The 12,218-nt window shown below is 39.1% G+C and overlaps 1 protein-coding gene across 1 annotated transcript in view; it reads right to left on the bottom strand.

Annotated features, from left to right (window-relative positions):
* Nucleotides 1–3,575: 3,575 nt before the first annotated feature.
* UBE3D (ubiquitin protein ligase E3D) overlaps nt 3,576–12,218 on the bottom strand; it is an 82,636-nt gene continuing 73,993 nt past the window's right edge. The window contains exon 10 of the mRNA XM_069851313.1: nt 3,576–5,154. Within this exon, the coding sequence (XP_069707414.1) occupies nt 5,134–5,154 (21 nt within the window). The 3' untranslated portion in view covers nt 3,576–5,133. The remainder of the gene's footprint in view (nt 5,155–12,218) is intronic.

Genomic DNA, 12,218 nt, shown 5'->3' with positions numbered 1-12,218 from the left:
GTGACACAAACACAGGATCCGCAGCTCAGTCTTCCTGCCTACACTACAGAAAACCCAGTTATGATGAAAAAACGTAAATAAGAAAATAAAATGCTTTGCAATCTTAAGGAGGTGATTAAAAGCATATAAGTTAAAATGACATTTTAAATTTTAAAATAAATGGTTTTCAATTGTTTACAATGATAAATTGATACACATTTATATCATCACTGAATTCAAGCAGATACAAGCATCTCTCACTTAGGACACAGGACACAGAGCTGCACAATCCATTCGTAATACGATCCAATGGGAAGGAAGCATGTGCCTCTGGACACAATCCAGCAGTGAGACAATAGCAGCACTGCCATGTTTAAGGCAACTCCATCTGAACATAGTGAACCATGGGACCATGGGATCTGAACATGCCAATTGCTGTCCACAGTAAGAAAAACACTATGTTTTAGCATCACAATCAGATATCAGAAGACATGTATGTTGCTACTGAGCCACTAGCATGCAGACCTGCAAAATTCCTGATATTCAGTGAACATTGCCAAATACTCCACAGCATCTGCTGTGAGGCAGTTGAGCCTGCTCCAAATGAGGAAGTCTAATAAAGACAGAATTGCTCAGTGTTTCTATAATCTGTCCATCTGCAGACTTCAAAGCGCTTCTATGAGAGCGATACAATGGTAGCAAGAAAATCTGTGGAGGAAAACCAAAAGGAGTGAAGCTGATGAGCTAATGCAGTACCTGAAAGAAGCTACCTGTCATTTATAACGGAGCATAGCTGGCTAGGAGAGAAATGAAAGGACACAAAGCCCAAAACTGAAAACACAAAGTGATCTTCTGGAGGAACAAAAATGAAGAAGTGAAGCAGAAAGAAAATTACTGAAAAGCCTTTTCATTTAAATCCAGGATGTTTGAGTGCAAAGAACATCAATTGTAAATTTTAATTAAAGTTGCTCCCTATATAGAAAATTTTCTTTATACAGAACAGTAAAACAGAGGTAAGCTAGAACTTGCCCTTGAGTTCACAGGGTAATGGCAGTATAGCTTCCTAATCACCCCATTTGTTATTATAATTCAGTTTATCTTAACTTACTCTAGAGGGGATTTAGACTAAACTATAAAGCCACCCTAATTTTGGAATTAAAATAACCCCATTGGGACTCAATTTGGTACACCAATTTAACTATCCCAGTTAAATGGTCAAACTTGTTTAAAAAGAAGTACAAGCCCATGCTAATATAATAACCCTGTGACCTGTTAATGACAGAAACAATATTGTTGTCTGATGTTGCTAATGGAGAGAACAGTACTGGTCTGACAGAAAGGCATGTTTTCTGCACCACACAAAGAGACAATTTTATAACCTGGTAGCATATTAGAATTAATGCTGACATTTTTAATATCTGCTTGTTGCCATGCACTATTTGAAACTGCACATCAGGAAAGGACGTCCATCTATCTTGGTTAATGTGAGTTGGGGACTTCTTAATGTCATTGTTGATTTATTTTTAACAATAACACTGTACGTGGCACTAGAGAAAGCAAAAATTAAGACTTTCTACAGTGGAAAATGCAGACTGTAACAGAGAGAAAATGTTTGGCTCTTCTTATCGCTTGCTCTCTTTCCCCAGCGTTTTTTAAGAGCACGGATTCTAGGCCACCTCCTATCTTGGTGCACGCTTTTCCATCTGCTTGGAGATACTGTCTGCACACTTCAAAACTAAACAAGTTTTCTGTTATGGTTGTATCCAAACATGGTATTTTAGACTAGACTAAAAGGTACAAACAACCCTGGATGCTAAGAAAATAACAGTAACTAATGGTACTTTGCACTTACACAACTTTTCAAAATGCTGATGTCAACAAGCAAACAGCTTCACATTGTTCAATAGACAGAGAAACGAAGACAAAGGATTTAGTCAGCAAAGGTCAAGGAAGGAGCCTTGAGGAAACGCCACAGGTTTTCTGAGCCCAAGTTCATTGTCTATGGGAGTCCATGGTTCACTAATATAATGCAGAAAAATGGCCAAGTTTCACTTTTATAAAGCAGAGAGAATACAAGAAAGTGTTGAATCAAGCTTTCACACTTCAAATCCATTACTGGCTCAATAGGGATGATCATACAAGAAGTACAAGGGGAATAAAAAGCCAAGAAAGTTGTTTTCAGCAACAGGAATTCTGAAGAATGCATTGCCTGGACCCTGGGAAAATCTCAAAACCATTTTTTTTTCTGAACACGGCCAAAGAAATCTATTTTCAAATGAAGCTTGTCCAAGGCATTTATATATCATCAAACATCATCCGATATTTTCTAGATGTCAATGGGGAAATGTTAAAGGCATTCTCAGAGCCAGAATCAAGGAAAGATAAACAGAACACTGTGTCAAACTGCACCGTCCCTTATACAGACACAGACAACTGTGGCCCTCAGGAACCTGGGAATGGAAAACATTCTGAATGGGAGGGCAACTGGAACGGAGAAATTCATTCTTTTTCTCTTGAGGATTTCACAACTTCTTTTTCTAATTGTGGTGGGTCAACTCTGGCCAGCAGCTAAGCATCCACCCCACTGCTCACTCTCTCTCCTTCCACCTTTTGCTCAGGAAGAGCAAAAGCAAGAAAACTTGGGGGCATAGAGGAAGTGTAATAAGTGAAGGAAAAAAATCCCCACAAACAAACAAGCGAAAACTGAAACCAAGCGATGCAAAGGCTATAATGTGCTACCTCCCACAAGCAGACTGATGGCCAGCTATTCTCTGAGCAACTCTCACCTTGAAGACTCCTCTCTCTCTTCCTCCTATACCCCCAGTTTTTACTGCTATGCATGACGCCGTATGGTACACAAGATCCCTTTGGTCAGCTGTCCATGCTGTGTCCTCCACTCCTAACCTCCTGCCCACCATCAGCCTATTCAGTAAGGGGAGGCCAGAGCGAGAAATTAGAGAAGATTCAGCTATACTCAAAACAGTGTTGGAGCCACAAATCCAACCCACAGTACCATAGGGACGCTAAGTCAAATATTAACTCCACCCCAGCCAGACCCAGCTCACTGATACACAGGGTAAAAAAAGCACAAGAAAAAGCTTTAAGCACACGTAGGCAGAGGGCAAGGTCCTGTACACACTGGGCTTAGCACTCTCATAGGATCTGCTTCCTGAGCACGGACATGCTAGTAGCATGACTAGAGCCATTAGCTCCTGCGGGTGAGTTACAGACCAGGCAGGATGGGGCTGATATATTTCTCAGCCCTGAAAGTTGTTTTCCCCCAAAATACTCCCACGAAACATCCACACTCCTTATTGTGGAGCCACGTATGTTACCAGAAGCAGAATAGCTCTTTATGCTTACAACATCAAATGAGCCAGGACATGACAAGAGACTGAACATCAAAAGCATAAATATTCTCTGGCTTAAGATTGCTTCACACATGCCAAATCATAACAGGCATCATTTAAATGGTTAGAAAGGATTTTAAAGTTAGAGTATTTCTGTGTGATCCTAACATCTTCCTTCCACAAACTGCTCAGCCATATTTTGGGAAGCTGAAACTGTCACAGAAATAAGCAGAACAAATGGTAAACTCATTTAGAAAATATGCTTTATTCATAAAACAAAAAAACCATCAGTGTACAGACAAAATAATCTTGGAGCTAGATAATCTAATCTTTGGAAACAAAACTCAGAATATTTTTGTTCTTCAATACTGAAAACCAAAATGAAGACAATATCCAGACTAGGTGCTGGGAGGCCTCAGTTACTTGTCTTTGGATGTGTAAAATGCAGAGAACATGTCCAACACTTTTCAGGGTCACTTCCCACATTATGATCATTTCATGTGTAAAGGGCATGTTAGCTTTCCTTGAAATTGAGGAGTTTTCAAAGAACTCCTCTAACAATAATATTTCTTCCAGAATCCATCCTCTTTTTATTCTCAGAGTTTAAAGCCAGCCTTTATAAACAGGCTCTCTCCTCTCATTTTTGTTTTGTTTTGTTTCTGCGTGTAAACTATTCCATAGACATTTTGAGAACACAAGAATTGTCACACCAGGTCAGACAAACCATTCCAAATCCAACTGATTTCCCAAGAGCAGTTGTTTAAGGAAAACTGCAGATAAACGTGGTAGATACAGGATAAGACCCTGGCAGGATGAGGTGTCCATGAGCATTGGTTGATATTAAAGGAGCATCTCCTAACAGTTCAAGAGCAGTCCATCCCAATAAGCAAGAATTGAGGTAAAAATGTCACAAGGCATCTTTTCTGCTTCTCAGCCTATGACTTAAGTCATCCTGATCCCCTGGACAAGCGTAGACAAAAATTGCTGTCAACTAAGCAAGAAATCCACTCTGACACTGAAAATGCTAACAGCTTCTGCGTTCCACGGAAACGTGTTATCACTCCTGTGGAAGGCTGCTGGGCATCCACAACAGCAAGGGACAATTTAGCTGTATTGACTTGCTACAAGTATCTTTCATCTTTGTCAGTTCCCACAAGGCTAGACTTCACAAGCACGTTCTTTTTTAAAGTTGAAGGACCATAAAGTAACCATAAAACCTTGATTCTCCAAAACATTATCAATTTAAAAAAATTCTACATGAGTGCAGGAATGCAGAAACTGTCTCCCTTGTCTCTCAAGAAGAAAGGTAAACCCTAATGAGGAAACAATATACATGATAAACACATAGGTTTGACAAAAAACAGATTTTATATTTTAAAACAGGACAACTAACTTTTACCAAAGCAAAGAAAGTAAAGAACTTACGTTAGTATCCATAATGTTATCGCTATTTACTACCAGTTGTGATTTTTCCTAAGGACATACAAGTCACCATCAAACATTGTATGATAAAGATAATACTAAGATACACAGATAATTCCTTTTTGGCAATGAAGAGATCATAACAGTCATCCCAGCTGGATGTGACAGGAGTGACATGCAAGTCACTTTTAGAATGACAGTTAAGAATATACTGGATGCAAAAGTTAACTGTCTCTGGTTTAGAAATACATCCAGATATGAAGAATAGCCCACCACACTCTCATTTTGTTTTGTATTGCCAATGGATTTTTTTTTCCAGAGGTCACACATTTCTGCTGAAAATTAATTTGAGAGTAGTTTCCCACAGAGGTATCTGCGCTCTTCACATCTTCAAAAAGGCAACCTGTAAAAGGAATCAAAACCAACACCGTGATTAGTCTTAACATTGCAAGTAAAACAAAGATGTTTCTCTGTATTAACTGAAATCCCATATTACAATCATGTTTTCACTTAAAAAATAACACATTAATGTAAAGAGAGACCAGAGGCTATATTTGAAAACAGTGTTTCGTTCCCACCAATTTTCTACCTATGTCTCCTAAAAATTCCCAAGCTTACTCTTTTTTGCTCAAGCATTGTACTGTGCTTATTTGCTGAATTACATATCAAAACCTTTTGCTTCCCAGAAAAACAAAGCACAAGTTTACCTTGTCTAACTTAAAAGGCTATTTGATAGCGTTTTGAAACTAGCTTAGATTAAATCTTTGATACATTCCTTGTTTTGCCTGAATATTAGCTTATGTGAACAGTGCTGCTGTCATAAGTGAAATCCTGATTCCAAAGACAGGATGAAACGTTCTGATGAAAAGTCCAAAGTCACAAAGAAAAAGTGACGTACATTTTAAAATGACAAGGAACCAAAATCCTACCCTAGGGGAGAAGACAAATACTGGTATATGATGAGAAGACAGCAAATTATTTCTCTCTTCTGTTTAGTGTACTAAGTGAACTGTCACACAGCTATTTAGAGGAAAGGTGATCTAACAAATACTATAGACTTACAGGATTTCTGGTGTCCAAACTCTTTGGTTTTGGCCACATGCATGCAGTAGTTTCCCTGCTTTTGTTTTTGTTTAGCCTTCTTCAGAACTTGCAGGACACTAACTCAAAAAGTTAAGCTACCTGACTGGAAAAACAATCACACATCCAGATTCTCATCTGCCAAGGAGATTGCTTCAGACATTCAATTGGGAACTTTGTTGATCTCAAGGACAGAAAAAAAGATGAACAGATGCCACCACAGAAGTACAAAAAACCAAAACAAAAGCAAACAAACAAACAAAAAATAGAAAAAAAATTCTCCCAGATTACACAACAGTCTTCCAAAAATATAACCTGTTCCTCTTGATCCATGAAAACTACACGAGAAAAAAAAGCATATGAGACATACATCTCCCTTTTTTCCTTAAGACCTCTTAACAGCCATTTAAGTGAAAATTCCAATTATTATCAACTACCACTTTGGACTTTCAGAGCTGACCCTCAATCACCACTCTACTTGTTACTGTGACTAAAGAATACATAAAGCATGATCAACCAGAAGGAACTGAATGAAAGCATGAAGTATCACTGATTGTCCGGAACAGAGAGAAAAACAGAGTAAAAACATTTATTTTGGATCCTATGCCCAAAGAATGTGTAAGAGAGATTGACGTCTGCTATAGAGGATTTTAAAAATTACGCAGGTTTTAGTATATTTAAGAGGCTTCTGAGAAAATTATTCATACAAAGGCTGCATGTCAAAACCAACATGAGGCATGAATGGGACATGACAGCAGCAATTCTTGGTTAAGAAGGGAAAAATCAAGTGATCTCATTTCCTGAAAATCACTACTCCAACACTAACAGCAGTAATCTATTAGATATTTGCAATGCTACTACAAGGAAGAGTTTGTACAGATGAGACAGACAACACAGATCTCCAAAAGCTTTCATATTTCAGAATCATTCTGTTGTTCTTCCAAAATAGAATTAAAACTCAGAAACAAGATTTTTCATGTAGAACATAAATTTTCAGAAGCATTTGTAGGCAAAACTGGCCAGCAAATATCCAGCTGGCCAGCGTGGGTCTGCCTGCTTTCCCATGAAAATATCATCCCACTGAGTGTTTTCATTCAGTTCAATCAGCATTTCCCAAAAGGAATTCACTACATCAAGAAGATTTCTCTCGGCTCAGTCAAGGGTTGTTGTAAAAGAGAGAGACTACTTATCATGGAGGGAAATTTATCCACTAGGCCAAAGACTCCTACCCTCAAAGACATAAAATGAAAGGAAAAACAATATGCCTATGCTTTAAAAAATAAAGCAGCAACAACTTTATTAAAAGCTTTCGAAGCCAGGGCAAGTGAAGAAATACAGGTTGTTATGTTCAGTTCTAGAAGATGTGGTCTCTTAGTTTTCCCAGGAAAATGGGAAAATGCAAAACATCAAACTGTTCAACATACTGCAGATTACACAGGAATGGTTCTGAGGACTGAGAAAAGCATCCTGACTCAGAATACACTCATGTGGTCAAACTTTGCAACAAGTTCCTCAAATAGGTTGTGCAATCTCCATCTGTCTTTCGCATATTCCAAACTAAACCGGAGATAGCTGGGGGCACCCGGCTCCAACTGACCCTGCTTGAGCAGTGGGTTTATATGGGGTAGTCGCCACAGGCTGACCTCCAGCCTCAGCTATTCTGTGATTCTGTGACAATTCAGTATGTACACACACACAGGAGCAAAACAGCAGCACTATACTGGTAGAAACTCTTTTACCACAAGCTACAAAGCCATGAGCTAGCAATTTTCTTCCCTTAGTAGGGAGAAGGTAGTTGTAGGGTTACAGGTTTCAGTCTTTCTGAAACTTTCTAATAACATTTTATTTTATAGTGTTTCATCAAGCTGTGCCTCAAAGCATTTTCCTGACTTCATACAATAAAAATTTCACAGAAAACACAGCAGGGTGAGGGCATTTGCTACTGAATGAAGCATCCAGTCACAGAGTCAAATGCTGAGGAGTAACAGGCAAAAGAAAAAAAGATGTAATTTCAGAAAATATTTTAAATCTATGGAGACCTAATGAACAAGGGAGATAAAAGAAGGTGGTTCCAGATGGCAGAAGCTGCTGGAAAGAAATCTCTTCTACCCAAGAGGTAACACTGGGAGAGTGGGCAGAGCAGATGACTGCTGTAAGAGAAACAGAAGTGTGACTAAAGACAGCTAAACAATATATTTTAAAGAAATGCAATCTGCAAATCCAGTGCATACAATCTGTCTTGTGGAGCTGACAGCAAAGAGAGGAAACGCAGCACTAAAAGAACATTATTTTCTCAGTGAACCAAAGGAAAAGCAGTTCAATCTTTCAGTTAGTGGGAAGAACCAGAAAAAAAGCCAGATCCTTATTTCAACAAAACAGGAAAACAACTTGCACTCCCATGCTCTAACACAAACTGCTCTTATGCTTGTATTCTGTTTAAATGAGACCAAGTGAATTGTGCATGAACAGACATCTCTGTGTATTTCTCTCAAAGCTGAGGACTCAGAATTTTCAATACCTAAGACCCTCCCAAGAGCTAAACAAAAGGCAGGTAGAAGATACACTACAGAATTTCTCTTCAGTATGAGAGAGGAAATTGTAGTTCTGTTTATTCCTGCATACTTCTAGAGGAAAATGGTGGGCTGAAAGGAGTTATATAGGCTTCAGTTTCGGCAGAATAAAACAAACCTATTAAATCTATGAACACTGAAATATGCTTTTCCACTATACAAAAAGAACAAAATTCCACCACCAGGCTCAAAACTGAAGCTTAGATACATGAAAAACATTTTATCGTTGTCCTCTTTGAACATTAGGCAACTTTTAAACACTAACACACACAGCTCATAATGCTACATTGTGTTTTAGAAGAACATAACTTACACAGTATTTTAAATCATATCTACCACAAGCAGACAATCTGTACATAAACAGATACCCAGGTTTTAAACCTGCATACGTGGTAGCATGAAATCAGGCATGGCTGAATGACCGCAGAGGAAGCATTGATGATACACCAGTGAGGCTGCAGCCTCATCTATGTCAAATACTGTATTAATTTCTACTCAAGTCTGACAGGTGATCAATGCCATGCCATCCTTGTGGGCAGGAAGAGAATAACCTTCCCAAAAATGCATGGACAGCTGTGGGCAGACCTATGCTCTTAGATCCACCTGCACTGGTGGAAAACACCAACTTCACCGGCTCACATGTACCCTGCCACCACAAGGTACTGTTCCTCTCTCCCACAAAATGCCATTTCAAGCTTCCTATCCAGTGTCTGGTGAAATCAAACTGGTGTGCTGAACTCTGGTCTGCATTAACTGGATTGATTTATCCTAGAAACAAGAAAGAGAGGGCTTGCACAAGTAATTCTGATGGCAGATTACAGGGAGAGATGAAGCGCTTGTGGAAACAAGAGTGAAAAGCTGAAAACAGTAGATTTTTTCCACGTGTACAGCAGGATTTGGAAGATAATGTTTATCAAAGCCTCACATCAAAGTCTAGTTCACATACAGATTTGTATTGCCACAAAAGCTATGGCTTGTGCGAAGTGCTATGGCTTAAGCCTTAATAATTACAGCTAGTACAACTGCTTGGCTGGCTGCAATTATAATGCAATCAAGATGCCCTGTACATGAAGTATACATCTACCTTGAAAAAAACAATCAGAGAAAGCAATATAAATATGCTTGTGAGTATGACTGGGCCTATATGTAAACTGCCCCTGTATTTAATAACATGTTGGTACAAAATATAACGACAACGTGCATGAACACACAGAGAAGACCACAATACTGCCTGATACGTTTCTCACTTCAGTAAAATAAAGACAGATCAAAAAGTGGGAGGATTAAAGCATCTGCACCATGTTCAGGTCTCAGCTCTATAAACATCTGATTTCTGGTAAACTCTGCTTGAAGTTCGGTGTTCTCACAGCTGCTGCTGAGGGACAGAGAAGCCAAAGGAATACTGCCTTCCCTGAGGGACAACAGTGTTCTTCTCACTCCTGCAGGACCATCTGAAGCAGCAATGCCTTATTACCCTGTGGATTAGCAACTATTGACAATGGCTGACTATAAATAGCCACATTAAAACTTAAGAGTTTGCCTGCCTACCCATACCACACGCTTTACACATTCACTCTCACCTAACAGTCAGAGACCAAGCCCTCTCATGCACAAATAACCTGTTCCAGAAATACATTTTGGCACCAGTGTGAATGAACGGACACAAAGCAGATGGCACTAGATGAGCAGAAATGTGAGAGAACATTAACTGCTATATTAACACTCACCCCCACTGAACCCACAGACCCATAAAAAAGCAGCTGTCTTTTCTAGACTGAACGCTACCAAGCTGTTGCATATTACCCCTACATCTCAGAGGCTGCTTCTGGGAAGCGCAAAGGCGTTCTTAGAGGAAATTGGAGAGGAAGGCACATACTGACTACTAGAAGAATGGTAGGAGCCAGAGATGCCCCTACCTTGACAGGGTAGGATTTGCTGCCCTTAAGATGGACTCCTGGTAGCCTGCAAACTCCCTGGCTGAACTCCACCTGCAAAGTTGCCTCCCATTACACTGATATTTCTTTTTTTCTACACTCCAGGCTCTTGGGATGATAGCCGAAGGTTAGTCATTGCATGCTTGTTTCCCCTAAGCCATGGAGGTTATGTAAGGAAGACTTGGCTGCTCTAACATCCCCTCCAGAGCCAATGGCAGTCACTTATCACAACAAATCAATAATAATTGTTTCAAGTTCTTTCAGACAGGAATGTTCCCAGCAGGCTTTAAATATTATGCAGTCAGAAGTCTGGTTTAGAGTATGTGTCAGATGATGAAAAAGTGCTTTATATAACTGCCCTTCCTTGGCATTTTTGGACTAAAGAAACTGAGGAACCACCAGTTAGTGCTCATAGCAGCAGAGCTTCACATCACTAGGCCGGTAAGTCTTAAATACTTTACTATGGAAAACAAACAATTAAAAAAAAAGAGAACCTGTTTAAAGTGGTCCTAAGGTCTTGGAGGATACACACTTTCAGTCAGTGCTATACTACCACAGAAGCAGAGAATACAGGTGGCAACGAAAGCTGGGGAGAACTTGGCTTCAGTAGAGCTATCATCTAAACAGCCAAATTCGCCAGCAACTGTAGCAGAAGGCTGGGGAAATCAAGTCCCTCTCCTGTACAATCTGAAAGATTCTATAGATCTGCAGGCTTTTTAGTATTTGTTGCAGGGAAAAACTTATTAGAACATCACCTTGATAAATCACTTTCTTCTTCTGCCCAAGCTGGGGAAGATATAGAAGATAACCAAAACAACCAAGCCAAAAGAGAATTGAATTCCTTTCATTCAATTGGTAGTGGAATTAATTGTAACCAAAGTAAGGATTTATTTTTTTCAATATCATTTCTCAATCTGGTAATGCCCCTTCAGGATTTACGAAATAAACCCATCTAGAAATCAAAATGCATTCTTTCAACTAATCTTTCCTAAAAGTATTAGTTTCTTCTAAGAATGAAGCTGGATTTGAAATGTGGTAAGAGATAAATGAGAAAAAGCAAGAGATTTCTCCGAAGTTGCAGGCTACGCACATGCACTGCAAGCCATCTCTTTGCTGACATAACAGTTGCATGCCGAAGCTTGCCCACGTGTTAAAAGGAAAAATATAAGCAGCTGCAAAACAACCAGAAAAGAAATCTCTGCATGTTTTTATTTTATATGAAGACAACACATTTTTCCTTTTTCTATTTTAGTCAAGTAGTTCTTTGAAAAAAGGAAAAGGTTTCTTGGGTTGTTTTTTCTCAGATTAAACTGAGAACACTATTAATATTTTGTTTCTTTACATCTAGATATAAGAAACAGCAAAACTTCATGGCTTTATTTTGTCTTTTGCTAAGCCTTCCTCATTAGCCTAAACTTCTGTTTCCACTGCAGACACGACTCTTTGTGGTAACCATCATTAAGACAGAAACAGTGGTATTATTCACCTTTGTTAATCTTAAATACAGTTTCTCTCTTGAATGCAAACGACAGTGAAGGATAGAACTTTGTACTAATGTTGCACTGCAATTACTGATCCAACGTGAACCAGTCTACAAAATCGATGGAATGCAGGATTTTCTTAATCAACATCAGATGATGTTTGGTTTTTACTGCACTAATTACCACACTGAACTTCACACTAAACAGGCAATCTGAGTGGCACGCGATTTTTTTTTTTCATCAAATGACTTTAAAACTGCTCTAGAAAAGCTATACACGCATGGGCAGTTGGGAGACACACATATACCTAAGCATGGGTTTATCTTTCCCAGAAAGGGATAGGAGTGACAGACACACTGCTTCTGCTGTAGTATCCAGCAACTGCACCCCTTATATACAGTG

This window comes from Phaenicophaeus curvirostris, chromosome 2 (assembly GCF_032191515.1).
Source record: "Phaenicophaeus curvirostris isolate KB17595 chromosome 2, BPBGC_Pcur_1.0, whole genome shotgun sequence".
Lineage (NCBI taxonomy): Eukaryota > Metazoa > Chordata > Aves > Cuculiformes > Cuculidae > Phaenicophaeus > Phaenicophaeus curvirostris.
Note: the sequence above shows the minus strand (reverse complement) of the source record. Positions and strands in the feature narration are given on the sequence as shown.